Source organism: Hermetia illucens, chromosome 1 (assembly GCF_905115235.1).
Source record: "Hermetia illucens chromosome 1, iHerIll2.2.curated.20191125, whole genome shotgun sequence".
Lineage (NCBI taxonomy): Eukaryota > Metazoa > Arthropoda > Insecta > Diptera > Stratiomyidae > Hermetia > Hermetia illucens.
Window position 1 is genome coordinate 149,580,111 of NC_051849.1, and position 27,942 is coordinate 149,608,052.

At 39.4% G+C, this 27,942-nt stretch overlaps 2 protein-coding genes across 4 annotated transcripts; one reads left to right on the top strand and one right to left on the bottom strand.

Moving 5' to 3' along the window:
- The first annotated feature begins 545 nt into the window (after nt 1-545).
- LOC119651125 (fatty-acid amide hydrolase 2) lies at nt 546-27,765 on the top strand. The gene is made up of 6 exons (XM_038054516.1): nt 546-842; nt 906-1,602; nt 13,160-13,341; nt 21,667-21,809; nt 21,885-22,317; nt 27,552-27,765. The coding sequence occupies exons 1-6, from the start codon at nt 777-779 to the stop codon at nt 27,693-27,695; spliced, it is 1,665 nt and encodes a 554-aa protein (XP_037910444.1). The 5' UTR covers nt 546-776; the 3' UTR covers nt 27,696-27,765.
- LOC119651130 lies at nt 19,421-21,591 on the bottom strand. Of its 3 annotated transcripts, none has more exons than XM_038054526.1 (3): nt 20,855-21,591; nt 20,658-20,786; nt 19,421-19,608 (listed from the first exon to the last, which is right to left on the bottom strand). In XM_038054526.1, exons 1-3 carry the CDS (start codon nt 21,018-21,020, stop codon nt 19,601-19,603), a joined length of 303 nt encoding a protein of 100 aa, XP_037910454.1. In that variant the 5' UTR covers nt 21,021-21,591; the 3' UTR covers nt 19,421-19,600. The 3 variants fall into 3 exon arrangements, 1 of the variants encoding a protein (XP_037910454.1); XR_005249424.1 differs by lacking the exon at nt 19,421-19,608 and having other exon boundaries at nt 20,659-20,786; nt 20,855-21,233; nt 21,349-21,591; XR_005249425.1 differs by lacking the exon at nt 19,421-19,608 and having other exon boundaries at nt 20,659-20,786; nt 20,855-20,979; nt 21,050-21,591.
- Nucleotides 27,766-27,942: the final 177 nt, after the last annotated feature.

Here is a 27,942-nt window from a genome sequence, read left to right on the forward strand (position 1 = left end):
TACCCTACTCCAAAAAAAAAAAAAAAAAATATGGAGCAGCAGGTTACGTATCAGGTTCCTTATCCTAATGTTTCCACCTTCAACAATCCATAGTGAGACCCAGTTATTCAAACCTTCCCACATTAACTATCTATTGCTTGTTGTGCGTGCGTGTTATTTTGTCAAGTGCATCAAGAACATCTTTGGTCCATGAGAAAGAAAACATTCCCAAGACCAAAGCATAATTTACAGTACAACATTTTGATGAAATAGTAAACAATTGAAAATAATAATATTTTTTTTACTCTTTGAGTTGTTCATTATTTGTCTTACATGAAGATTTGGTTAAATACTTGGCAAATTACCATGCAAGCGAAGAGGAAGCGAATAAAGAAATTTCACGCTTTATTTGGTTTGGTTGAGAGTCCTCAATTTGGATGGGATATCCTCGTTTCCGGTGTCTGACCGACTTCCTTGCCTAACGTCATGGAATGATTGCTTATCTCAGACACACACCTAATCTTATTAGCCACCTTGGAGCCCGGCTAAGAAATGGTGAGATTCGTTTGACGTTTCTTCAGTTCCAAAGTACCTCGTCTAAGAAGTTTTGCCTTGGCCGTGACTGCCGTGTAACTTGTTTTTGGTCCGTCCAACCGCCCATTACGTGTTGTGGGAGTAGTCTGCCGGGGAGGGCAATGGTAGTGCATAGCAACGTGTAGATCCTTCAAGTTTTGTTTACATCCTTCGTACCTTCTATCAGTTTGCTGGCGAACAATCAAGCCGAATCGACAATCATCATGAGCAGGCACCACCGTGATAAGCGCGAAAAATCCGACGCTGAACCCAGACACCACAAGAAATCGGTAATTAGGTTCTGCCATACATGAAAATCTGCATAATTAACGAATGATTTTTCCGCTTTCTAGAAACGACGGCGCAACAAATGTCGAGACGTGATGATGGGCATTTTGTGGAGTGTTTTTGTCAATTTCGTGGGAATCGTCCACATGCTCGTGGACCGCCTAGTGGAGATGGTTCTAGAGCGGGTTCTTCCACCGAAACAGGTTTGCCCTGCCATCGTTTCGTCGGACCCCACAATCATCACAAAAAGTGCCACTGACCTGGCTCGAATGATTTTTGAGCGGCGGGCAAAATCGTATGCTGTCGTCAAAGCCTACATCGATCGAATCAATGAGGTCAACGGAGTCCTGAATGCCGTCATCGATGGTCCATTCAGTGAAGCCTTAGACGAGGCCCGTGATATTGACCGGAAAATTGAAAACGGCGAGATTTCGGACGCGGAGTTCTCAAGCAAACCCTTCCTGGGTGTACCGTTCACGACGAAAGACAGTACAGCAGTTAAGGGAAAGCTCCACACCCTCGGGCTTGTTTCCAGACGAAATACTCGTGCGGACGAGGATGCCGAGTGTGTCCGGCTGATGAAGGAGGCAGGCGCCATTATCATCGCCACTACAAGTGTTCCTGAGGTTAATAAATGGATAGAGACGAGGAATCTGGTGATTGGGAATACGAACAATCCTTATGATACTCGGCGGTCGGTTGGAGGATCATCAGGAGGAGAAGGAGCGTTGGTAGCGGCGTGCGGAACAGCCATTGGACTAGGTTACCGAATGCTTTTATTGAATAGATAATTTTCCATGCTTGGGGCTTACAGAGTGCCATTTTTCATATCATTTTGGGGCTTTATGCATTCGCAGACAATACATGCTCCGCGAAATACGTTACTTTAGAATATGTTTCAAGTAAACATTTGGGAGATTAAATTCATGTGACCGTCAGTTCAACTACTTATGGCCATTGAGAATATCTGTCCGGTTTCGAAAAAGGCCAACCTGCATCCGTCATCTTGTTTGAATTGAAATAATAAAAACTTGTTTTTTCTTATTCTTTGGTGTGGGTGTTTATTCTTGTTTACACTATGAAGGGAACAAGTGGTTCCCGAAATATCGGTATTTGCAAGAATAAACACCCACACCAACGAATAAGAAAAAACAAGTTTTTATTATTTCAATTAATTGATCGTTGGAAACACCGCATAATTTCACTCTGTTTGAATTGCTTTCATCGGTCTATTGCCGGGTTTTTCCTTATAACTTATAGCAGCAACACACGCAACACAGTACAGCTAAATTTCGTCATTATTATTATTACATCACGTTGCAATTATCAAGTTTTGCTTTTCATAGTATTATTCGTGGATCATATACTACTGCGAAACATTTTACGGTTGAGTTGCTTAGCATTGATTGTTGCCGGTAGATTTCATTTTTGATCTACTTAGGCACCGATCTATTTAGTAAAATTTTCCTATTTCTCTGCAACAAATTAAAACTTGGTTTATCTCATCGTGTTAACGCAATTGAAGAGTTCTTCATCTAAAGTTCTTATATGACCACTTTGTTTTGGATGAACAAATCGCTGACTCCCCCGCCACTTGGAGCGACCTCTTGCTGCTGGTGTGAATTCATAAGATACGTTATATTAGGCAAGTTCTATGGATTAGGGACCTGCAGGATATGAAAGACTGACGGTCTAACCCCATCATGCCGTCAACTTGATGGTTGTGGGGTCACATGTAGATGATAAGAGCGATATTGAATAATATTGGGGCCAGCCTTATTTTCATCCAGAGTCTATGCCGAAATATTTTGTTAGTTGATTTGGTAGTGGTTTGATTTAGGAGGTAGTTAGTCAGCCGAAATTTTAAGTGAAAGATGTGCCTTTGAGCCTTTTTATTGACTAAAAGTATTTTTTTCTGAAAATTTTCTTTACAATTTCGATTTTTATGGCTATTTTTGTAATGATGATATCCTTAATTATGCTTCTTTTCTGCTCCTAATCCTTCCTAATTCCACCAAATGTTGTTCACTTACTTCAAAAAATTCGCGTTGTCCAACAACAAATGGTGTCCCTGTTCTATTATATGTCTGGCAACCGAGGACTTTATGGATGGGGGTGGGTTATTCTTATTTTTAGCGAATTCGGCCTCCTTTGTGTTCTAACACCCTGGTGTGGACTAACCGTTTTGTTTGCTCTACATAAATCTTGCCGCAGTCTAGGCATGAAATCTTATAAATGTCGCTTTTTTCAGTACATTCTTTTTTGTGCTTGACCAATTGTAACCGGGTTCTAAGTAGGTATAGGACCAGCAGGGTCGAGGTGACCCTCAAACCACGTTTTTGTAGCCGCCTTTTGATGTTCTGCGTCCGACCCGAGAGCTATCCATTGCCTAGGTTCTGTAATCGCCTCCTGGAGGAGTGTTGAAAGTTCCTGGCTTGAGGCCTGGCGTAGTTTCTTTTTGATCCGGTTTTCGATGAAGTTCCTGTTGTATCCGTTTTTCTTGGCAGGATGTAGTTCATTTCTTGATTCTTGCTCTCCTCGTTGAACGGTGTTGTGATCAATTATAAAGTTGTATGCCGCCATCTTATGGTGGAAATCGGGGTACGAAGTGTATGTGATGTTTCGTTGTGTTTGGGTTGATTTCCTGTAGATGTTGAATTCAAAATTCCCTTTTCCCGGATTATTTTTAAGTCCAGGAACAGTATCCCCAATTCCTTTTCGATCTCCATGGTGATCTCATGAGTTTCTCGAGGATCGTTCCTACTTCTTCCCTTTTGATGATTGCTAATACTTCATCCACATATCTGATCCAGAATCTCGGTAGTGCCCCAGCCTCCTAGAGTTCAAAGTGATGAAATCCTAGTATCCTTCTACGTAAAAGTGCTGTTCCCAAACGTACCGATGAAGGAAGCCCTATACTTGTTCGAAGAATAGATCTCGACACACGAAAATTCATCCGAATGCAGAAAGAAGGCTAAACTGTATATAAAACAACCTCCGGCGTCACAGTTGGCAGAAACAACACCAACCAATATAGACAAATCGATCGTCACTCGATGGTTTGATCGTTGATGCAGATAGGACGATTGCAATTACCAGTCAGATTAAAGACATTGGTTTTGTTGGTGCATATCTTCAATCCGGGTCTTATTGCCTCTCTTTCCAAAGAGCACAGATGTCATCAACTTAGTCCAGGTGTTTGAGGAAGAATGTCATAGTTAATTAAAGTCTTCCGGACAATGCAGCATAAAAAACGTCACCGGTAACAGGAATTATATTGACGACAGAATGCAACCTTGCAGGACTTTTGAACTTCAAATTCCTCAGACAGATTTGACCTGGATGCAACGCCTTCATCACCATTATTAATATCATCGCTGTCGAAACCCTTCGTGAATCGAAGATGTGAATCTTAGGATTTCGGCTGAGAATCGGACTGGAACTTTCATCAGCAGATGAGAAATTTCTACCGTTAATGGCCACCATTGGTAGGTTTGCGACCGTCAGCAAATTCTTCGTGATTCCGTGTACGGTAACAAAACCGTAGTGATTTACAGCAGCTTCCACGACTACCACAATAATGAATGCCCTTATGTCACGGCTAGGGTCCGCTCACTGAATTTTTTTGTAGAACCAAAGCTCAAACGCATCACGTTTGCTTCCATTCGCAACGGCAATAACTACAACCTCATTTGCAACGGAAAGAAGACTTGATGGCTCATCAATATTCTCCGAACAGCAAGATAGATTTGCCACTGTCGGACGACAGTCGGGTCCCGTGAGTGAACCGTGTTGAGCAAAGGCAGACGACGATAATCTTGCTTCAGGCCAATGTCAGCACTTCTCTTACTTCGTACATCCGGATGACAACACCTAAAACTACTGCTGATCACGATGTGGTGGATCTAATTAGATGTACGTTACTGGTCAGTTGAGCCCCGGAGTCCCACCATTTTAGCTCGCTTAACGCCATAGGTCCATTCTGTATCGCTGAAGTTAAACCAAGCGAGCGTTCTTACCAGCCTCGATTCCGTCGTCGAGAAATGTTCTCACATTCGAAAATCCCATCATAAACCGTTGATAAAAGCAAAAGTTCGGAATCGAAAGATCAGTCCGAGACTTAAAAACCGTTACGGAAGCATAATTCGTTTCAAAACTTGCAGGTTGTAAGCTTACAAATCTACATCCAAAGCCAAATCTTGTCATGAGGACATGATCAATCTGGTTAAACGTCATCTTATCTGGTGAAGCTCACGTTCTTCTCGGAACTATGAGACTCGATAAGATTACTATGTTTCTGCTACCTGGGAATTCGATGAGTCTGCCTCCGTTCTTTTTATTTGTGTCATCGTAGCCTTCTGTTGGAGCGTTGATTAACTGGAAAGTGAGCATTAGTTGGTCTGAAATCGGTCATGCTACGGGTTTGGACGACAAAAGCTATTCTACATTCGGGTGTTCCAGGTGTATCCCCTTTTAAAAATCGTGTACAATCGAGAGTCACATACCTCACTGCCTAACAAGTTGGTCGTACTTGTGACCTGTGAGTACCCTAAGACTGCCAGTTCTGAACAGGGAATGCACGTTCCAGGTTGCAAACTTATAGTCTTTTCCATTATAGTAATCATTGTACTTTCTGTCCGATTCGAGGTTCAATTTCGACTTTTACGAAAAATCGCGGGCCAATTTAGAAATGGATCGAAGGCAACATACTTTTACTTCTTCTAATTATTGCAATAAAAAATATACACGATGCATTTACTCGTGTAATTATGGAACGAGAGCGGTGCACATTTTATTTATATATTTACACATATCCTATCTCGTTGTTTTCCTCATGCCTTTCTCTGCTTCTATGTTTTCCCTCGCTATTTTGTACCTCCACTATCTCCTTTCCAACCTCCACACTCCAAACTTTACAAAGTGTCGTAGCTATATTCTGTGCTGAAAGTAAGAGAGAATGTTCATAAAAACATATTCTCAGTTAAATACCTCACATAATGCTCTATTTTGACGGATATATTTTTGAATTTGTGATCTCTATTCCCTCCATTTCTCTCTCAAATTATGCTGAAGGTGTGCATGATTATTCTGAAGGTGTCTATGATTCACCGAGTATCGCGAATGTACCTATTCTTCAAATTGAAAATACAATGACCATCATTAGCAATTACTGACAACATATGTAGTTTCTGTTCTCTCAGGGACGTTGATGACACAAATTTTTTGGAACCTATGTTTCTTCACTTTTCCAAAGATCTTTATAGAGCAATATCCTGGAGTTAAGTCTTGTTGTCGCATAGAACAGAAAAAGAATTCAGTACATTTACAACAGGAAGACACAATTTTGAAACTCGATCGCCAGTAGCATTACGAACAGAAAATAATACATTAGAAACAGACAGAAACAAAAACTTTTGGCTTTATGCTGCTGATAGCAGCAACAGAAGTTTCAAAAGAATGAAACTGAATAAACTTATTCATTTTAGTCGTAAAAATTAGCTGCATCCTCTTCTTCTCGTTTTCGTGAATGATATACTCTTACTATTGTAGACCACTCTCGCAATTTTTTCAGAATGGGTGCAACTTCATATCGATCGGGGTTATCATTTCGGATCTGATCATAACGTGTTCCGTCACCTTCCTGACGACGTATTCGAGAACCAGATTTAAAAGAATGGTGGCGGGACCGCCGCCTTATCTAAGTCCTGACTACATTGGGAGGCTTTCTATACGGTTAATTTTATTTCTTTATTTAGGATTCGTTTGATCGAGTTACTAATCGGACTATTTCGCCAGATCGCTAATTTATACAGATTACGATCAATGCTATCCTAAATCTAGCAGTCTGAAGTCAGCGAAAAGTTGGTGCATATCATTGTTATATTTCCAAAATTTTTGTAACGCCTATTAGACTGAATAACTAGTCCGTTGGTAAGTAAACGGATTTGAAGCCTCCTTAATATTCCCCAGTTGAAATCATTGACTGCTTTGTCGTTTATAACACGTGCACAACAATTAAATTCCTCATTAGTTTTCGCGGCGCACATAGTCGCTTTTTTGTACACTTGATATACAACACTAACTTTCCTCGCAGGATGATCAACTCTGTTTCCTCTTTCTTAAAGAACTCAGCTATGATTCTGTGGGTCTCTGGGGTTTTGTACGATTTTAATTTTCAAAAATACCAAACAAACCTCTTCTTGATATGATCTGGTTTTTACAGAGAATCTTCAAGAGTTTATAATCTTGTCCCGTTTGTTTCACAATGATGAATGTTACTCATACTTCGTTTTTTCTCATATGATCATCAATTAAAAAAACCGTTATTTTCATCTACAGTTTTCTAAGCGTATGGCCTGGGTTCCTGATACTTGTCTTCTCTGGTTTGTTTATGTATTTCAATTAGAAGCCGGTAAGTTTCCTTTTTTCGTATTGATTCCTGACAAATCTCACCAAACCATTAGTTGTCCTAGTGTGTCTTCAGTCGCGCAGCATCCTCTATTTTTCACCACATTTAGAAGTAACTTTTCTCGGGACCTACCTGAAGTATCGTTTCAAAATGTGGTTTTTTTATTTTTTTCATATTACCTTATGTATTCAGTGGCTTTCAAAAAAACTTCTTGATACACTGCGGTCAATCCTTTTTCGGAGAATTGCAGTTTTTCTACGATCGGTGCAACCGCATATCGATCAGATATCCTCATTTCGAATATAATCACTAGTCCAACGCAACATCTTCGTCTCCATTACCGCAAAACGCCGTTCATTGTCTTTTATAGTCGGCCAACCCTCAGAACCGTAGAGAATGACGGGACGGATGACATTGCGGTAAATTTTAGGTTTGAGGCGTTCGTTGATACGTTGATCACAAAAACCATCAATTATGGAACGTAACTTGATCCAGGTTACGTTAATGCGTGAAGCAATTTCATAACGCAGTTTGAATCGCTCAGTTCTGAGCAAGTTACCGCCGCTGAGAGTGATTGTGCCTATTTCATGGGGATCGGTCGGCAAAAACTCAGTTTTATTCAGATTCAATCTGAAATCATTCCATTTTTGGACAAGTTGCTCGCGATTATTTTTGCTATTAGACGCAAGGAAAGCACCATCTGCATAAAGTAGTGTATAGGGCGCTGGAGGTTGGATGTCCCATGTGACGGTGTCCATAACAAGAACAAAGAGGAGTAATGAGAGGGTGCTTTCTTGATGAACACCAACAAAAACACGAAGCGGTATTAATACATCCGAAACACTTCGAACTTGACTTTTCGGATCATGGTACAATTAATCCCACGGCACGGGTTCTTCTAACACTAAGGGTTGAAAAAAGAAGAAAGTTTATTATTAAAAAATTAAATATCTTTGAGGTCCCGCATATCATGTGTATGTGGAACAAGGGATTAAACTTTCAACTAAATTGACTAAATGGTTTTTTGTGAGTTCTTCCCCGAAACTTTGAAAACTTCAAAGATTTGACGTTGTTACTAATGAAATTTTCGAAAATTCTTTCTCATGTACTGTGTCGGTTTCTATGTTCTAATAATAATAGAAATAAATAAATAAAATACCTGGACGTTAGTCGGCTGACTATAAAAACAAGCTCTTCGTCCGTGAGGTCCATTATTTCCCCATAAATATAATCGAATTAGTCTATGAGCTGCTCTCATTGCAGCGCTCTAAATAAGTAAATCGAAGGGCTGCAAATTGAGTATTGCATTTAGGGCTACCCCGGATGTTGTGCTCATGGCATTGGTAATACCCAGATATATAGTTCTTAGCAGTGAAGCAATCTTAATCCGCCACACTACAGGTGCATGAGCAAACATCGGCCAAATGACAGAAGCATATGTCCATATTACTACTTAAGATCTAAGTCCGGGTTAGCATAGATTCATTTAATTGAAGTTTCAAAGAAATCATGCTCAGTGGCGACATCACAAAGTTTTTAGAAAGGCGTACAGTCAAAAGCCGTTCAATGCTCACGGACCCCCCATCGCGTGCTGGCCTTTTAGAGATGCATCCTCTATTTTTAAAACCAAGAGTGAAGAGCAGACCCATCAAACTTTCCATACTGGCTAGCGTGTTGGTTTTGATTTAGTAGGTGTCACCTTAGCGTCTTTTTGCGCATGTGACGCTCGACTAACCTCACCTGACATTTAAACGAAAATGATGTTAGGCTAAATTGTCTGAAATTCTTTGGATTTGAATTCCCAGGCTTAGGTATGAAGACTACCTTTCTTCCGCTTTTCCTGGTAGAGGCGGAAGAGAAGGTTCTAACATGCAAGATTTAGCCTTTGTGACTGAAATGTCCCCCATTTCTAAAAGAATTAGGCAGCCCATTTTCTGGAAGAATTAGGCAACAATGCCACGACACACCGGCCGTAGGTTTCCAGTTCCTTTGATTTTGGAAGTTGGTGTGCTTTCCTTTCCTCCTCAGTGCCGTGCAAGCTTTCCATCCCAAAATCTATCCTTGCCAATTGGAGAGTTAAAATCCGTTGCTCCCATCTTCATGTGTTTTGGACACCTTTTTTGCATTAGTGAACTACTACCCCACACCTACAAGGTGGTGCCCGAGAGGACACGTTAAAATCATTCATCTGTTCCCGGAGTCCAGTTAATTGTTGGTATTGTTATTTTGTTTTGCACTACAAGGCCCCGGCAAGCTAACAGTGTGCGGCAAAACACACCAGTCCCGTTTACGATGATTCCCGAGACGAACAAAACGGCAGGCTGTTGCCTATGATACCAGCGATATACGAAAATAGTTAGTTTGATCAATCACAAATGTAATTCCTTAAAAGTGTGGTGCCACTGACAAGACAGTTGAGTCGGATCCTGTCCGAACAGAATAAAAAATGAAAGAATGAACTGATATCCCACGGTGTGCCCGAAATGCTTACAAAACAACAAATCGGCATGTACATAGTGACTTGTGTTCCCTTTATTGAAATTAGGCGGGCGCGAAATAAGTCCGAGTATGCATTAGTTGAAGAAACTAAAGTCTCTTTTGTAATTAGGCGTCCTGCGCTAAAATCCACCAACTGGTACACGGTTGACATAAACAACGTCAAGTTTTTCAATATAAATAAAATATATATATATTTAACTGAACACTAAACTCTTTAATTTTGCTTATATTCACCGACATTCCTCAAAAAATCCTTTATTTGAAAGAGAAACAGCCTCCAGGTATTATATGCGGGGAAAAGGTACAACTTTAAACATTTCTAATTACTCCCCTCATATCCGGAGAGTCGAGTAGATCTTACGTTCTCGCCAAGAATGTCAAAAGGAATAGTTGTAGTTCAAACGCCGAATCCAACGTGATTCTAATTTAGATGCCGATTCATGCACAGAATTACCACCAAACCCAGCTTTCGTTATGTGCACTGCAATCATTCGTAATAAAATAATAAAATGATTAACTTATGAGTATAACATGCTTTATAATATCCATTATTCCGTGAAAACGATTCATTGCTCCTTACATTAATTTACAGATATTATTAATAACTTTTTGCTCGAGAAATATCTTGCAGTTTGATAATAAGATATGCACGTTTTAGAAGGTATTTAAAGAGATTATTTTTTAGAATATTTTTAATGACAGTTAAAATGTATGAATATTTCAACAGAGAAATTTCCGCCATTTGCCATAATAGTAAAATGAAGAGAGGGGTTCCTCGGAAGGGTAAATTCAAGCTCTGGCGAATGAAATATAAAGCCTAAGGCACACAGGTAATTTGTATGAGGAACATTATTGAAAGTTCTTCGGTAGTTAAATTCCCTTTTAGAGGAATAGTGAGTCCACTGTTTTTTTGTAGAAAAATCGTTCATTTTGAAAGTGCACGTAGTTGTGTGTTCAATTTGCACTAAGCACAACACTTGAAAAACTTTGTCTATAATGTGACTAAGACAATGCCTTCCTTGACAAATAAGGATGGATTAGGCGATTTCAATAAATTCACTGCCATAATAAAAACAAAAATTAGTCCTAGACTTATTTTATTCAAATAATTGCAGAGCTTTATGTCAGTCACAGTTCCAACTAATATACAAACTGTAACTAATCTGTTGACTTAATTACACCATTTTTGATAGTCTAGGAAATATCTTGAACTAAGATATTAGAAATATATTGGTTAATTAGTCTCTACAATATTAGGTTCGATGGAAGTTTAAATTGGAGACGTTACTCATTTCTCTACTGATTTCGTCCAGTACCACGGGCAAGCATTCCGTACTATCATCCCGTGGTACTTAGAGTAACAAGACCACAGGTTTGTTAATTTGATCTACACTCATCCCCTTGAATTCATAGGACGCAACACGTTCATTGTTTTGTAAGTGAGAAAAATTATCTCGCGCTCGTGATGGTGGTAACAGTACTCTTGAGACGGTGACATATGGGTAAAGACTATACATTCAATAAATGTTCGATTTATCCTTGGTTCATACAACAATAAAACTCTCTTGATCCAACTGGTTTCATTTACGAACAACCCAGTGAACCACCTAAATAGATTCCTTCGAAATGTACGACACGCTCCTATTACCGCTGATCATTATTCTTTCTTAGCAGAATGATAAGAACTCCCAAAATGCTATGATTTTATCTTTCAATTTTTGAAAAACTTTCATATGGGGACGCGATATTTCCAAGTCCTGTCAGTACAGAAACTCGAATTTAGCGCTACAGTTTGCTAATTTCGTCATCATTAGTGTCAAATGCCGCCTTGTTAATTATTTCAAATTACTCAGGACTGTGAAGCATTTCGCATTTGCCCAAATAATCGATTGCCCTTTATTCATCGCAAATTATCCTTTTATATCAAACCAAGCAGGACTTACAACGTAAGGCCCTTGCTTTCTGCACCCAAGCTTGGAACGTTCAAAGTTTCCCACAGTGTCGTCACAATCACTTTAGGTCGCTAGATATGAGATAGGGCACTGCTCAGTCTAACTGCGAACGAGATGAGAAAACCGTGTAACTGTTAAATTATGTTGCCGGTCATTTCCATGATTTCTCTTATAAACAAAACTAGTAAACGTCGACACGAAAAGAAGCTATTCTTACAAATTTAAAACTATTGTACCACAACTAATGCAGTAAGAAATATGGAACTCAGTAGCATCAAAAGCAAGAAAAAATAATAACTACATATGTTTGTACCGTAAAACTTATAAGACATTGCTCGCCTTCAACACTTTATTACTGATTTTCTGGTCTCGCTTGAAAACCAGAAAAATTCCCGATTCAATGCTTCGAATTTGCGGGTGACGACAATTTTAAATTCGACACATTTACCCGTAAGGTGTTTGCCATTATTCGGATAGTGCGCCATTACTATTTATGACTGCATACGAAGTCCATAGTAAAGCATGAAAAAACCTTCAGTGAATGTATTAGACTACCATTCCATTCTTTCTAAGGCTTAAAGATGTTTCAATTAGGTTCCGTAAGAAGATACAATTTATTCACCACGTTAAACTCAGTTTGACTTTAGTTCTAGGTAGGTAGAATTTGCCTCTCTTGTAACTTACCAAGTGCCCTATAAACTATGTATATCGGCCTAAGCTCATGATATTATAACTATCTTTATGTAATATTGGACTGAACAACTATAAATGCTTCAAGACCTACAGATAAAACCAAAATATTCCAAACCTTCCTGTCAGGATATTTTTGATGACCTTTTCTTCTACAAATTTCTCAGCTTGGATCAAAACTTGGCTCAATTTATGTCCCCTAAGGTCAAATCGTAGTTATTAAAAACCTTCAGAGGTTGCTTATTGTTGTTTTTGTTAGAGAATTTGTAGTTAAATATGTATACCTTAGTTGTTAATATTTTGCGTTTTTATTTTACTTTTAATGTTTATATGCACATAAATGTGTAGTGATATTTCTTAGGAGTTCACACGGAATTGATTTTTTGTTCAGTATCACTAGTTCGATCTGACTACAGAACAACTGAATGAACGAAAAAAACTTTAAATTCAAAGTCTAGCCTATCCAAAAAGATATGAAAATTGGTCATAAAGTATATTTTATATAAATTTACTTGATTTATCACTTAGTGAGGATTTATCTCAAACTGCTTTTTTGTAGTTTCCCCAACTTCCGTATATGTTCCTTGAAGTACTTAGAAGTTTTACTAGAAATGTTAAGACCCAATGAGACTCAATAATGCATTTATTTTTTTATTGTTTTGAGCTAGTTATGTTTATGTTTATTTTTACTGTTTTCTGAAATAAATATAATTTCATATAATTTATCGTTGTGTATTGTAGTATTTTCAATAGCATACTTATTTCACAGGTACTGATATTGGTGGTTCGATTCGCATACCAGCATTTAATTGTGGCATTTTCGGTCATAAAGCCACTACCGGAACCATCAATATGCGAGGCTGTACATTCAGACGAGGTGATGAAGAGGAAACAATGGTTACCGCAGGTCCAATGACTAGAAATGCTACAGATTTGTTACCGATTTTCAAGGTTAGTTTATAGAAAATATGAACAATCCAATGTAATGGTGTGGTCCTTTGGAAAGTCAACGTTGTATTCATTGCTCAGATAAATATTTCATAGAAGCACAAACATCTTAGTCACAAATTCTCGATTTACTCGAGTATTAGTGAGCACCTTATATAATTTAATAGGCTAGTGCTTATAAACTTAACAGTTACTTGTGTGCCAAAATGAAATTCAATTTTCAAATGTTCGCCGACACAAGCAGTTATCTATATAGTTGGAATTTTTGAGTGGCAATTAGACTTTGTTTTTTAAAGCATATCGATCCTTTTGAAGTCAGTACCATTTTCTTTTTTATTACGTCTAATAAAATAATTACGAACTCGATATTTTTCGGTAAACATTCTGGGTTCGTTGGCTGTACCCGTATCTCACGTGGATCCTATTGAATTCTCATAAAAAAAATCATTATCTTCTACGTCCGAAAGCTCTATTAATTTGTTCCCAATTTGAAGGATACGACATACAAGCGTTTCATTCAAAAATTTACCAGCACACCAAAATACATACAATATAGTCAGATTATAAAGTGAATTGATACCAAGTACCGAGTAATGTTACATTCTCAAAAAACGGGCACGCGCAGAGACTTATCACGAACTCTGTCGAGCGGAGAAGAGACTTCACAGACGGAAAAAGGAAGCCTGGGAGAACCAACAAGTCTGTGAACTTGAAAAGTACAGGGAGCAACTGCACCAGGCGTGGAAGTTTTACCAACAAGTCAGCAGGATGAAGCCTTATATACCTCGATGCTCATCCTGCCGAAACTAAGAGGGAAATCTAATTTCCGACAGAAGGGGCATATTGGAGCGATGGATTGAGTGCTTTGATGAACTACTGAACAACAGCACATCGGCGAGTTGGAGGTCCCGCCAACTGAAGACGACGGACAGATACTGCCACCACCAAGTTTAGGAGAAACAGTCCGTGCAACTCATCGGCTAAAAAATCATAAGTCGCCAGAAGCCGATGGAATTACAGCCGAATTGGCTAAATATGGAGGCGACCAGTTACACCAAGTGGTTCATCAACTTGTGCTCAAGGTATGGGACAGCGAATCAATGCCTGACGATTGGCAACGAGGCATTATCTGTCTCATACATAAAAAGGGAGATATCACACAGTGCAGCAATTATAGAGGTATCACGTTGCTGAGTACCATCTATAAGATATTCTCCGCTATCTTGCTAGGCTGGATAGCCATACCAAAGAGGCTTCATTCCAGGCAAATCAGCAACAGATCAGATTTTCTCTTTACGACAAGCGGTGGAAAAACTGTTGGAATATGGACAACAGTTGCACCATCTATTCATCGACTTTAAAGCCGCCTATGATAGCATAGCCAGGGTAAAACTGTGCACGGCTATGAGAGAATTCGGTATCCCGACGAAGTTAATAAGACTGACTAGGCTGACTCTGATCAATGTGCGAGGCCAGATAAAAGCAGCAGGATCACACTCAAGAGCATTCGACATCAACAAGGGGATGCCCTATCATGCGTCCTCTTTAACCTGGTCCTTGAGAAAGTGATGCTTGTGAAAGTGCGGTACGATCGTCTTTAAGTCCACCGAACTACTGGCCTATGCTGACGATAACGACATCATGGGAAGAACGACCCGAGACATACAAACTGCCTTCATCCAGATCGAGCAGACGGCAGTTGACACGAGATCTTGGGCTGCACATCAATGAAGGCAAGACAAAATATATGGTGGCAACGTCACCACCGAAAACGAACCAGCCAACAACATCAAACCGCACTGGTCAAACGGGAAGAATAAAGATAGGAGAACACAACTTTGAGACCGTTGATAATTTCTCCTATCTAGGGTCGAAAATCACAACCGATAACAGCTATGATAACGAAATCTGCGCACGGTTGTTGTCAGCCAACAGAGCCTATTTCAACTTACAAAAACTGTTCCGCTCGAAACGTCTCACCATAGGGTCAAACCTCTTACTGTACAAGACAATGATCTTGCCAGTCCTCATGTATTCGTCGAAGACGTGGGTTCTTAGCATGAAGAATTGCGAACTCTTGGCCGCATTCGAGAGAAGAATTTTTGGCCCCCTACATAAGGATGGACGATTCCGTAGGCTATATGAAGACGAAATCTATGAGCGATACCATGACCGTCAGGTTGTGGATAAAATCCGGCTCAGTAGGTTACAGTGGGCGAGTCACTTAATCCGTATGGATGAGGATGATCCAGCCCGGAAAGTCTATAAGGGCAATATCTATGGTAGAAAAAGAAAACGAGGCAGACCCTGCCTAGGATGGAGCGATGGCGTAAGCCAGGACGTCAGACAGCTTTTAGGGATATTGAATTGGTGGACTTCGGTGCAAAACCGGGATGTCTGGAGTTCCTTATTAAGGCAGGCCTAGACCGCATACCGGTTGTTTCGCCGTTGATGATGATGATGATGTATCAATTCCCTGTACATCCGGACTACAATAAATCGACGCTATCAAGTCATTGGAGCCAATAACTTATCTAATTCGTTGAAAGAAAAAGTCCATCCGATAAGATATGCCATATTTCAGTTACCACAATAAAATTAAAATAACTATAATGGAACCAATGTGCCGACAAGAGGCCAATACAAAGATTTTAAGAAAACTCGGTAAGTCTCAGGGTAGCAGTAGGGCTAATCGGTGGGCCGACAACTAGAAAATCCAATTGCGAGAAACACGCCTTGATAATATTTTCCATATGTTCCTGGATTAGAGAATGTTATGTTTGGAAATCCTATTGTTTCTGGAAGGATCAGTTCATTTGTTATTTGCTACTGGCAACTAATTGATATCTGCACTTTTTAGCTGGTATTATTCACCATGGTTATTGTCGCATTTATTTTGAATACCATCATTTCAAATAAGGAAGTTAATCCGTATTAGATAATAATAATAATCGTTGGCGCAACAATCCATATTGGATCTAGGGCTTGAAGTGTGTTAGAGCACTTCATTCAAGACCGTAACGACACACTACAGTACACTGTAGGAGGCAATGTGGTCAGCATTGCGCTCGCCCGAGATTATTACCCTGAGTTGACTCAGGTACTCATTCACAGCTGAGTCGACTGGTATCCGACGTCAAATCACGATACAAATCCCACTGTCACCAGTGAGATTTGAACCGCGACCTTCCGCACGACAGCATTGTATTCTAACCACTTAGCTATCCGTATTAGATCCCTCCGCTAAAGACGATCCCAAGCCCCTTTGGAATAGGAGAAGGAATAAATCTCTTAATGGTCTTGGAACATCAATATGTCTTAGCGAGTAGGTAAGGCCTTCTCAAAAATAATCGTTAATAATTTATCGCATCTTTATCCCACTGAGATAGTGAAAGGGGGGTTAACATTTCACTCTCTCTCGTTAAAGGTAACTAAAAGAGGTAGAAGCCTCCGGGTTACCAACCTGTAGATTTCGGAACTATCTTACTGCAGAAACGTTATTCATGCCGCAATGAGAGTGGAATTGGTTGGTTTCGGTTGTTAGGAAATGTGTACGCTTCTCAACAACGATATCGATAGCCCACAGAATGCTCACTTTCTCCACCAAAGCATAAGTTCCAGTGTTACAAGCTGGACATTCTGGGGTTTAATGAAATTAGCTGCTGGAACTCTACCTTTCCCGGCACTAAGTTGGGAATAATCGTTACGATTCCGAAAAAGGCACCGGTCTCGGTTGCGGCAATCGGAGGAGTATTTGCATGCTCCTTGCCGCCCCAAAGATAATATCTAAAACAATCCTGGAACACATCAAAAAACACATTGAAACCTTGACTGTCAGAGAGCAGGTTGGTTTCCGCTGTGGATGCTCCACTGATCACATCAAAACCCTGCATTTTGGAACAGCGCGCGGAGTATAGATCTCCGCCTTACCTGGTCTTTGTCAATTTCGAGAAGACTTTCGAAACTTTAAACAGTGTTTATCTAGAGTGATCTACACAGGAGGATATTTCAGAGAAACCAATAGCTATTATCAAAGTAATATATTGCATATGCTATGGGGTAAAATTTCGCGGGCTGCATCGAGGACTGATTTGGAGAAGGAGGCAAGTAGAATCCGAGTAAAGATAAACACCAGCAAAATCAAGATTCTCAGTGTGATTAGTCAACACACTCTTTCTACTGGCATTAATAGACAAACATCGAAGGAGTTGATCAATTTGTATATCTAGGAAACATTGTGATGGTGATACCGAACTTGATGTCGCAAATATCTCAATACCAACATCAAGTTGAAATTGTTTCGTACTAATGTTCTTTCTGTGTTACTATACAAGGTGTCCCGTTTATGATGATGCAAATTTTAATGGTGGATAATACCACTTGTCTGTGGAAAATTGGTCCGTGGTGTAGGTACTCTATTTTTTATCGCTACGGAATTATAGAGTTTTTCGTGAATAGTTTCAAAAAGCTTGCCCTTCCCAAAAAATTCACAATTTCCCACTCCCGCAATCATTTAATCGAAGATTTGATACCATTTTCGAAAACTACATAAAATTACTTATAAATGGATACTTTTTCAATTGCAAGGGTCATCATCACTTCGAAGATATGATTGTTCAAATTGGAAAGAAATTTCAATATGCATTATTGTAACGGTGCTTACTTAAACTTACAAACCTGTAAAGTTGACAAAAGTTGCTTTATCATGTTAGCTTTCAAATTACGTGTAAAAATGATGGGCTTAATTATATAAAATTTAGGGATATTATGCATTAAATGGGAGAAAACGTGGTCTTAATATGGAGCAAATTCACTTTTCATTTCACGATATTCTAATGCATATTGAAATTAAGACAAAAAGTCGAAAATTGAAGCAGCACATGAAAAATGACCGCCGTTGTTACTCAAATCCTCCATGTCCACATCAACACCAGTGTTGACTTTTTAGTACCAAAAGTAATAAATTTAGTACTTTTGAAGTTAACAGTAGCTCAGTACTTTTTAAGTAAAATAGGTGGTTTTTAGTACTTTTGAACAGAAACCGAAATGAAATTAATATTTGGCAACAACACGTTTTGTAAATAACAAAATAATAACGTTACGTAACGTTACACCATCTGTCAGTTCGTGAAATAGGCCAAAATTTCCATGAAATCGCAAAAGCAAATTAGCGGTTGTCAGTCAGTGAATGCAGTCCATCACGTCACATAAATTGGAACGACCCACTGCGGAAGCTGCCAATTCAAAAAAGACGCGATGTCATTCACAATAGACAAAAAAATCCAGATTGACTTTAGAGCAGAGTATTGTGGGTAGCGAAGTTGCATAGTTGCCCGGTCAGAAAAAGAACCGTTCATTTCTGAAAATAACCAGAAAACCAGCCTGTCTTTGTGAAAGAGCGTGCTATAGCGTAGATATAAATTTTAGGCTTTTGATATTCAGTTCGGTTGTCCGGCAACGAAATACAACCTATTTTGGTTTAATAGAAAGCATGTCTATAGGCGAACATGCAATTTAAAACTAGCGACATGCATACAACTGTCAAGCATTGTGGGAGGAATCGGTTAACTTGACGCGTCAAAGAAACCAGAGTGGGCAGATATTTATTGGCTAGAACATGGAAAGAAATTATGTTTGAGTGTACTGTGCCTTACGCCAAAACGCCACCCTAGGCATGCAGCAATCGTTCGCCTTCTGGAATTGCTATTGTATAATGTTCATGCCACCTCTATATGTCTCCCCAATTGATAAACCTTAATCTAGTTTAACACCTGTGTTATTTGCTCAAACTCCACATCCATAAACCCCACATCTCCACAAGAAATTAGTTCTATGACGCATTGTGACGTTGTTGGGGACGAAATTTGCCCTGGGATGATTCAATCACTTTCCACTCCGATGAATCGTTGTTTTACAACCGTAATTGAATATATAACATTAAAAATATAGCGATGTGCGTTCTTCAAGCTCTTCTCTCCTAGAATCAGTTTGCACGATATACATGGACATGACACAAAATACAACAACAGTAACAAGAGAGATGAAAATCTTTTCTTTTTGGACGAAATTAAGTACACTCATATAAAAGTAGTATTTAGTAACTTTTTGTCGCATTTTTTAGTACCATAGTTTTTACACTTCCGGCAACACTGACCAACACTTTTCTACGTTGATGAGTGAATCACCCCAAAAACAACATTGTACAGAACTGTGGGAGGAGTGCATGCTTTTCGGGAAGTCCTGGAGGGGGCTGAATCTCATTTCAGCAAATCGTCAAAGCATTCTGGAGTAAATATCAACCATATATGCCCAGATCCCTCTCCTCATCACAATGTTCCTCTGATAATATTTCTAACTGCATTGCTTGGCGGGCAAGGTTCCAAAAGAAACTGTTATATTGTTATTATTACCATTCCCAATACCCATTGCCCACGGGACCCAATACAAATATATTGGATGTTGATTATAATACTCGCTAGAAGCATCCAAACAGATTGAAAAAAATTTGGTTATAAAACTCACCATTTCGAATATAAAACTTAGTTCTCCAAAAAGAATCCGCTCCCTATCGGAAAGAATAATCAGCTTCGTTGTTCCAAGCGTCGTAACATGCGGATCCGGGCCGCTCCTTTAAACAGAATCGAAATAAAGCCTTCAGCATTGACGGTCTCCCTGCGGAATTCTTCCGGGAATCTCATGCGGTCTCCTTATTTTCGCCTGTTCAAAAAATGCTGGAAATCAATAAATGAAAGAAGGACACTATCGTAAGATTCCGAAAAAGGACACGTTTTGAATACAAGAACTGGAGGGGTGCTTGCGTGCTCCCTGTTGACGCGAATATGTTAACCAAAATCATTCCGGAACACATCAAGGAACACCTCCAAAACACAGAGCGGGCTAATTACCCTCTGAATCCTTTTGTGGCGACCATATTATCGCCCAAGAGATCATTGTAGAGCAATGTGCGGAGTTTAGACCACCACTCCACCTGTTCGTCGTCAATTTCGAGGAAGTTTTCAACAGCGTGAACAGGGAGTATGTACCATGACACATTGGCACCTTTCAAGCATAAATCAGGTCCAAAAAAAAAATATCGCTTTTATTGAAATCACTGTCAATCTCAACTTAAAATTCGACTTTGAAGGCCAACGATTTGACCAGTGAAATCATCGACCACGAACCTTTATACCTGTCGCCATTGGAAAATTATTTCCGCATCTGGTGTTCTTCGAAATTGGGGAATGACTGGAGAAGGTAGAAAATAGCTGCCTATTCAAGTGCCAAGAGACTGCATGGGTATCCACCGCAATATCCAATCCTCTGAGATGTAGTCTGGGTCGTAGTTCCACCTTCAAACTCGGAGGTTCTGCAGCCTCTAGGGGTGTTGAGCAGGTCCAGCACCAGAAGACCAGCTTCGAAAAGCTGTAAGATTATGAGCATTATACATCCTGCCAAAGACTACACGGAGTTAGTCAATAAAATAAAAAATATTTTTATATCAAATTTATTGTATTACCTTCAAAGCAGGTACGTTTCGGAATAATAGGCATATGCCAGCGAGTAATCCAATCATCTGAACATTTTTGAAAGAGATTTGCCAGAATCGACTTCAATTCTTGCCGGGAACTTTCCATTTCGCGACTAAGTTGGAAGATGCCATTCTGAAATCTGTTATATATCATATGAAACTCGTAAGCGTATGTTTCATCACCAGTTATAATGCGTTTTTAATGTGGGAACGGAATTGATTCATTCTCAGCATATTTTCAGCGACCGTTACGCCATTGAATTTTTGAGAAATTTCAAGGTGTTTCGAAACTAGTGCAATTGCGAGTGTTTCATGCCCAAACAATTGTGTAAAATCGTGCAAATTGATTCGTGAAACGCAGAAAGATCTGAAACAACCTCTTTTAAATTAAATCATGATATTTAGTGATCATTTCCATCAATTTATCGATGTTAGCTTCAGTTGGACCGCAAGAATGTTTATTTTTAATCAAGTCGATTCACCGCAATATTTTATCTATTATAAAAATCGCAAAACACACTTGAGGGAAACTGACAAAATTGAGTACAGAAAACAAACTAAATGACAAACTCAACTCAACTCAAACTTTGAATTGATTATTTGGAAATGTACTTTTATTTCTTGCACTCTATTAACAAGTAAAACTAGATTTGTGTATTATATATAAACAATGCAAACATAACACACAACTATTGCTTGAAAGGTTATCCGCTTATAAGACTCAACGGTGAAATTGTACATATCATAATTGTAATATTCAGCATTTTAAACAATATAGCATATTTTCATCTTGGTTTCAGGTACTCGTTGGGCCTAAAAACGCAGAACTTCTCACGCTTAATGAGAAAGTGGACGTGAAAAAGTTGAAATACTATTACATACCACAAAACAACGTACTTATCTCTAGTCCTGTTTCGAACGAAATGAAAGCAACAATGGAAAAGTAAGTCGTTTGTTCAATTTATTTTTTTTAATAAGACCATAAACCACATTAATATTTTCTGTGCAAATTCCTCAGGACTATCTCACACTTATCATCAATATCCGGACAAAATGTCCAACAAGTTCAATTATCAGGACTCGAATACTCAGGAAAACTATGGATGTATTGGATGACACAGGAACCAGCAGAATTCTCTAAACTTATTGGTAACGGTGTGAAACCGAATCCATTCATCGAGCTTGCCAAAAAACTATTCAACAAAAGTCAATTTACTCTGGCTGGTATTTATGGAATGATAAATGACTTCTTACCCGTTGGAAAACCCGAAAAGTGGAAGGAAATCACTCGACAGATGGAGGAAGAATTAGATAGCATCCTGGAAGATGATGGTGTTTTGATATTCCCTAGTTCACCGAAAACTACACCATTCCATTACTATCCACTGGTTAAATTTGGAGATTTTCATTATTTCTCGATTTTCAATGTTTTGAAAGTTCCAGCCACACAGGTAATTATAGATTTCTCTAAGTAGTTGGATTTATCATAGATTATTAGATCATGAGAAAAAAATGTTTCCTTATGCTTATTGAAGCTATTTATCTTCATTTATATGACAAATAGTGATAATATCCTCCGGGAATCAAACTCATTCACAATTTTGGTGAACTGACTGGAGTCGGGATGGAGAGGAAAATTTAACTTGACATTAACCATGTTCGCGATAGTCAAGTTTTACTAGTCTTTGACTTGGTTCAGAGGTAGAGTGAGTTCAAACTCAACGCCCAAACCCACCTGCTACTCAAGAAGTTTAATCATAACTTCAAACTATCTTTCAAGTTGCTAACGTTTAATAGAGTATATTTATCTTTGTTTTGATTTATTCAAATGCTCATGACAGGCATTACCGTTTAATAAATCGCGAATTGTGTTAAGTTTCCCAATTGAAATATCGGTGGAACAAATTTGCAGGGATTCATCAAAAGTTCCTTGCTCCTCCTCTCTATGAATTGGGATATTATGTCGTCCAAAAAAATTATTGGCAATCCATTTCATTCCCCTGAAACTGAATTGAATTCACAATCGCAAAAGAAATCCCTGACAGTTTCTCTCGCCTAATTATGGAGTATACCGGGACCCCAGTGCACGTTAAAAAATACACGGCTCGCACGTAGCGTAGTCAATTGGGAATGCCCAGAGTTGCCGAAGTATTTTATTTAGGATGTTACTGTGCTCTTATGACTTCATTGTCTACCATCCTGGCCCACGGAGTTTATTAGCACTCCGTTGAAGTTCCGGGGGAGGATGAGTAGGAGTACATTAAGAACATCCGTCGGCCTGAACCGCAGAGCCCCGACAGCACCTGCACATACGGTTCTGTTTTATTTCTCACAGGCTGGAGAGTGGAAAATGATTCGTATTGTGATCGGAAAGAAATCGGTTTAGGCAACGTATTTTCGGAATTGGACGTAGAAACTGCCTTCATCCAGATCGAGCAAGCGGCGCGAGATCTTGGGCTGCACATCAATGAAGGCAAGACAAAATATATGGTGGCAACGTCAGCACCGAAGACGAATCAACCAACAACATCAAACCGCACTGGTCAAACACAAGCACGAACAAGAATAAGGATAGGAGAATACAACTTTGAGACCGTTGACAATTTCTCCTATCTAGGGTCGAAAATCACAACCGATAACAACTACGATGATGAAATCCGCGCACGGTTGTTGTCAGCCAACAGAGCCTATTTCAGCTTACAAAGACTGTTCCGCTCGAAACGTCTCACCATAGGGTCAAAGCTCTTACTGCACAAGACTATGATCTTGCCAGTCCTCATGTATTCCTCGGAAACTTGGGTTCTTAGCTAGAAAAATTGCGAACTCTTGGCCGCGTTCGAGAGAAGAATCCTCCGAAGAATTTTTGGCCCCCTACATGAGGATGGACGATTCCGTAGCCTACACAATGACGAAATCTATGAGCGATACCATGACCGTCCGGTTGTGGATAAAATCCGGCTCAATAGGTTACGGTGGGCGGATCACTTAATCCGTATGGATGAAGATGATCCCACCCGGAAAGTCTATAAGGGCAATATCTATGGTAGAAAAAGAAGACGAGGCAGACCCTGCCTAAGATGGAGCGATGGCGTGGGCCAGGACGCCAGACAGCTTTTAGGGATATCGAATTGGTGGACCTCGGCGCAAAACCGGGATGTCTGGAGTTCCTTATTAAGGCAGGCCTAGACCGGATACCGGTTGTTGCGCCGTTGATGATGATGATTTTCGGAATAGTGTTTCCTGTTTACTCCTTAGTGGAGTATAAGGAATTCACACAGTCAGACCATACTTCAGTTTCACTGTCATCGCACTTAATGCTGGGCAAGTGATAAACTCACAGCAGCGAGGCAACACAAGACGAATACAGACACCCATGACGAGATTCGAATCCAGGGCAGCGAGATTGAGAGGCTGACGCTCTATCCCCTCAACTTTCGCGTTATCATTGATCGTGCGCTTCATAGTATACTGGTTGGGCCCATCCCCCCATTACGCCAATCCAATAAATAGTAAAAACAATCATCAAAATAAACCTAGATGAGAAACATATTTTAAAGGCTCTACAGTGGAAGAGGTTCGCTCTCTCTTGCTACGACTCCTATTAATGGACTTTGGTATTTATTTATTGAGGACGAGGGAGCCTTTGCATAAGCATTTGCGAACGATCTAACCATCGGAACTATTTTTTAGATAACAGTTTACTACTCGAAACTTACAATTGAATTGTTGTTTTTCGAAAAATAAAATTTCCTCAACTTTTCGCTGGGTTGTCTCGGCATCATCAGAGATCAGGAAGCATTATCATTAATATTCACTTGCTGCCCCGGCATGATCAAGGATCAGAAAATATTCGTGATGACTTCGAGGCAACTCAGAGGATTACTGACGATCCCTGATAATAATTTGGCAAAAGGTGGGGAGAAATAAATAGTTTTCTGAAAACAGAAATAGTGGTCTAAGCTCAAGTTTGTGAAACTGGCACGCAGCAACAATCGACAAGATTTCCAACCCAACATGTGACTGCATGAATTTGCAGCTGGTACCTCGAAAATGTACTCACGGTGAACATAGGAACTACTTATGTTTCCTAAGAATGCCAAGTGAGGCAGCTGCACGCACACGTTTTATTGGGCTCAAAATCTAATTAGAGTGAAAAAGTTTTTAGGAGTACCTATATAGGAAATGCAAACTGAAGTATTTGTGCTTGTGCTTGGCTAGCTGTAGGACTGTAATATGTAAGACCTGGAAAATTTCACGACAACAGATTCACTGAATTTATACATACATCCATAATAAAAATCAGCAAATTTTGACTGCATCTTAAGAAAGGGGATGTGAAAACTCTAGTAGAATGTCTACTAGGGCACTTCTTCTGCTCGAGAAAATCATAGTCTCGAATGTAGGTAGCTTATTTGAGTTGGGGGAGGAGACGGCGCTTCATTTCATATGTAGCTGCCAGACTTCCTCAGACGATAGAAGCAAATACTTCATAAGAATTTTCAACGAAAAACAGGAGACTTTTAGGAGATGTGCTATAATTACGAGAACCTGTGAACGTCGGACGGAAGAATCCATCCGTTCGAACGTGAGCCCTTATTAAAGTATAGGAAATCCGAACAGTCTCTTTGTTGTTATTGTTTTTTTCTTCAGGTGCAAATGGTAAAATCACTGCAGCAAGGCAAGTACAAAACGAAGACAGTTGGCGCGCTATTCCCGTAACCATCATGCTATCAGAATAGGCGTTTCAGATATATAAGACCTAATTGGTTGAAGCGATAACTTCCTGACCATATTGCTCCCACCTTCCACAAAGGAATAGATTTCAACGAACGCCATTAATCAACCCGAAATAGTCAATACTGCGTCCGGATAGCTGAGTGGTTAGAGCACAAGGCTGTCGTACGGAAGGTCGCGGTTCAAATCTCACTGGTGGGAATGGGATTTATATCGTGATTTGACGTCGAATACCAGTCAACTCAGCTGTGAATGAGTACCTGAGTCAAATCAGGGTAATAATCTCCTACAGTGTACTGTAGTGTGCCGTTACCGTCTTGAATCTCCTAAAGGGTACTGTAATCCTATAATGTATAGTTGCGATCTTGAGTGAAGTGGTCTAACACATTTCAAGGGCCTGATCCAATTGTATTGTTGCGCCAACGATTATTATTATTATTAAAATGGCTGAACGGGACAAAGGCCAAAGAAAAAGAAGAAAAGGGAGCAACACTTCCGGCTGATATATTATGTAAACACTAGTTTTAGTACCTCGCTATTATTCTCCTGTTCTACGTAAACACACCGTTTCCAATTCTTTTACGGTTTATGGATGACTAGGTGCAAGACTTTTTGCATATCTAAGGACTAACTTTTGTCTCAGCATTTTGGGTGTGATCCGGAACAATTAACGAACGACGGACTGCTGTTGGGATCAGTGATGTTTTCCTTTTTTACAGCCGGGTTTCTAACTTCCCTTCCTTTCACTTTGAAGTTTCCGAAATATTTTCCTTGAAAGGTGTCAGTAATTTGACTATGACAATGGTTTCAGTACTCATAACCACCTGCAGTGAAAACGGGTACACGTCAAGCTAAGATATGTATTAATTTGGGGTCCTTGTGTTGATGTGTTCTCCACCTAAGGTACGTCCTTCAGCATTTACATGCCCCAAGTATATTCCATAAAAGCAGATTTTAAGTGAATGTTAAAGAAATTTATTGTTTTTCACCGAATTTAATGAATTAGAACTCATACACACTTGCGGTCGCGCCTTGGAGGTTGACGGGCGCGCCGAACCGCCAGACGCGGTTGAGTGCCGCGGCTAAGCACGAGACGCGTTTGAAATGAGTCACGTTTGTCCAACCGCGATTCACAAGTGAAGTGGACGCCATCTTCATATATCATCGCCACATCAAAAATGTTTAGTGTTGAAGAACAGCTTGTTTTACCTGTTAGTGATATACACGAGTATCAAACACCCTCTCTCCATCTTCGATGTCATAACTAACGCCGCGTTTGAAATTTTGTTGCGGTGTGTACATGCGCGTTTAGCCGCTTACACAGTTAACCGCAAGTACGTATGAGACCTTAGTGTTCATCCCTTCGTAGTGTCTCCCGCTCAGAGCCTTTGTGGCACACCAATCCTTGTCCTTCATTTTGATGAATTATTTTACTTTCCCTTGGATACTAACAATCGGTAGATTTACAATTCAATTATGATTCTGACCTTATAAGTAATAAAATCTAAACAAACCTATTTGTCTTGTCTTGAATAAGATTGTTGTTGTTGTGGTTAAAGTTCGACAAAATACCGACGGATTCAAGTTTGTTACATGGGTTTGACACAAAATCTCAACATGTTTTGCACCCTATAAGATTCGAACATTTGTCCTTAGTTTTTACCCTAAAAAGACACAATAAATATAATAGTTAAAAAAAATAGTGTTATCTTTGAAGCAAGCAAATATAAAATTAGAGATCCCGCCATTTTTTTTAAAAATCATATTTTTATTGCCACCTTACGATATATAGCTTAACATTAAAGTCCTACCATTGTCCTACATAAAAATTTGTCGATACAAGTCCATTTTTTGTCCCTGAAATTATCCATTCAGCAATTTCAAATAGTCGATTAGATTGAATTTATGCTATTCTACTTCCATATTATGTTTTTCCTAATTTTTATTCTAGGTTCCCATGGGCCTAAGTGCTGATGGTCTTCCACTAGGGATTCAGATTATATCGAAACGGAACAACGATCGTTATTGCTTAGCTGTAGCTGAAGAACTGGAAAGGGCTTTCGGTGGCTGGGTTCCACCCTTTCCAACGAAGTAATTTTATTATATTTCTCATATTCCATTTTTTCGACTGTGACTTTGGTGGCTTAGGGTTTTATATTTAAGAAGTTTCGTATAGTCGTTCACCTTGCGTATTTTTTCGATATACGCATTGATTTTTATATAATTATAACATATTAAAACTTATTTATAAAAAGTTGTAGCATTTATTCCGATATTTAAAAACAGAATTGGCTTGCGGGTTGGTTAAAGTTGTATTGTATGTTGTTCTGAATAAAAAACTC

What these genes read in the sequence shown, in the direction of transcription:
- LOC119651125 (XM_038054516.1), top strand. Translation starts at nt 777, where the DNA reads ATGAGCAGGCACCACCGTGATAAGCGCGAAAAATCCGACGCTGAACCC. An exon ending in CCAGACACCACAAGAAATCG is followed by an intron (nt 843 to 905) that starts GTAATTAGGTTC and finishes TCCGCTTTCTAG; the next exon opens with AAACGACGGCGCAACAAATG. An exon ending in ATGAAAGCAACAATGGAAAA is followed by an intron (nt 21,810 to 21,884) that starts GTAAGTCGTTTG and finishes CAAATTCCTCAG; the next exon opens with GACTATCTCACACTTATCAT.
- LOC119651130 (XM_038054526.1), bottom strand. Translation starts at nt 21,020, where the DNA reads ATGATATATAACAGATTTCAGAATGGCATCTTCCAACTTAGTCGCGAA. An exon ending in GAAACGTACCTGCTTTGAAG is followed by an intron (nt 20,787 to 20,854) that starts GTAATACAATAA and finishes AGTCTTTGGCAG; the next exon opens with GATGTATAATGCTCATAATC.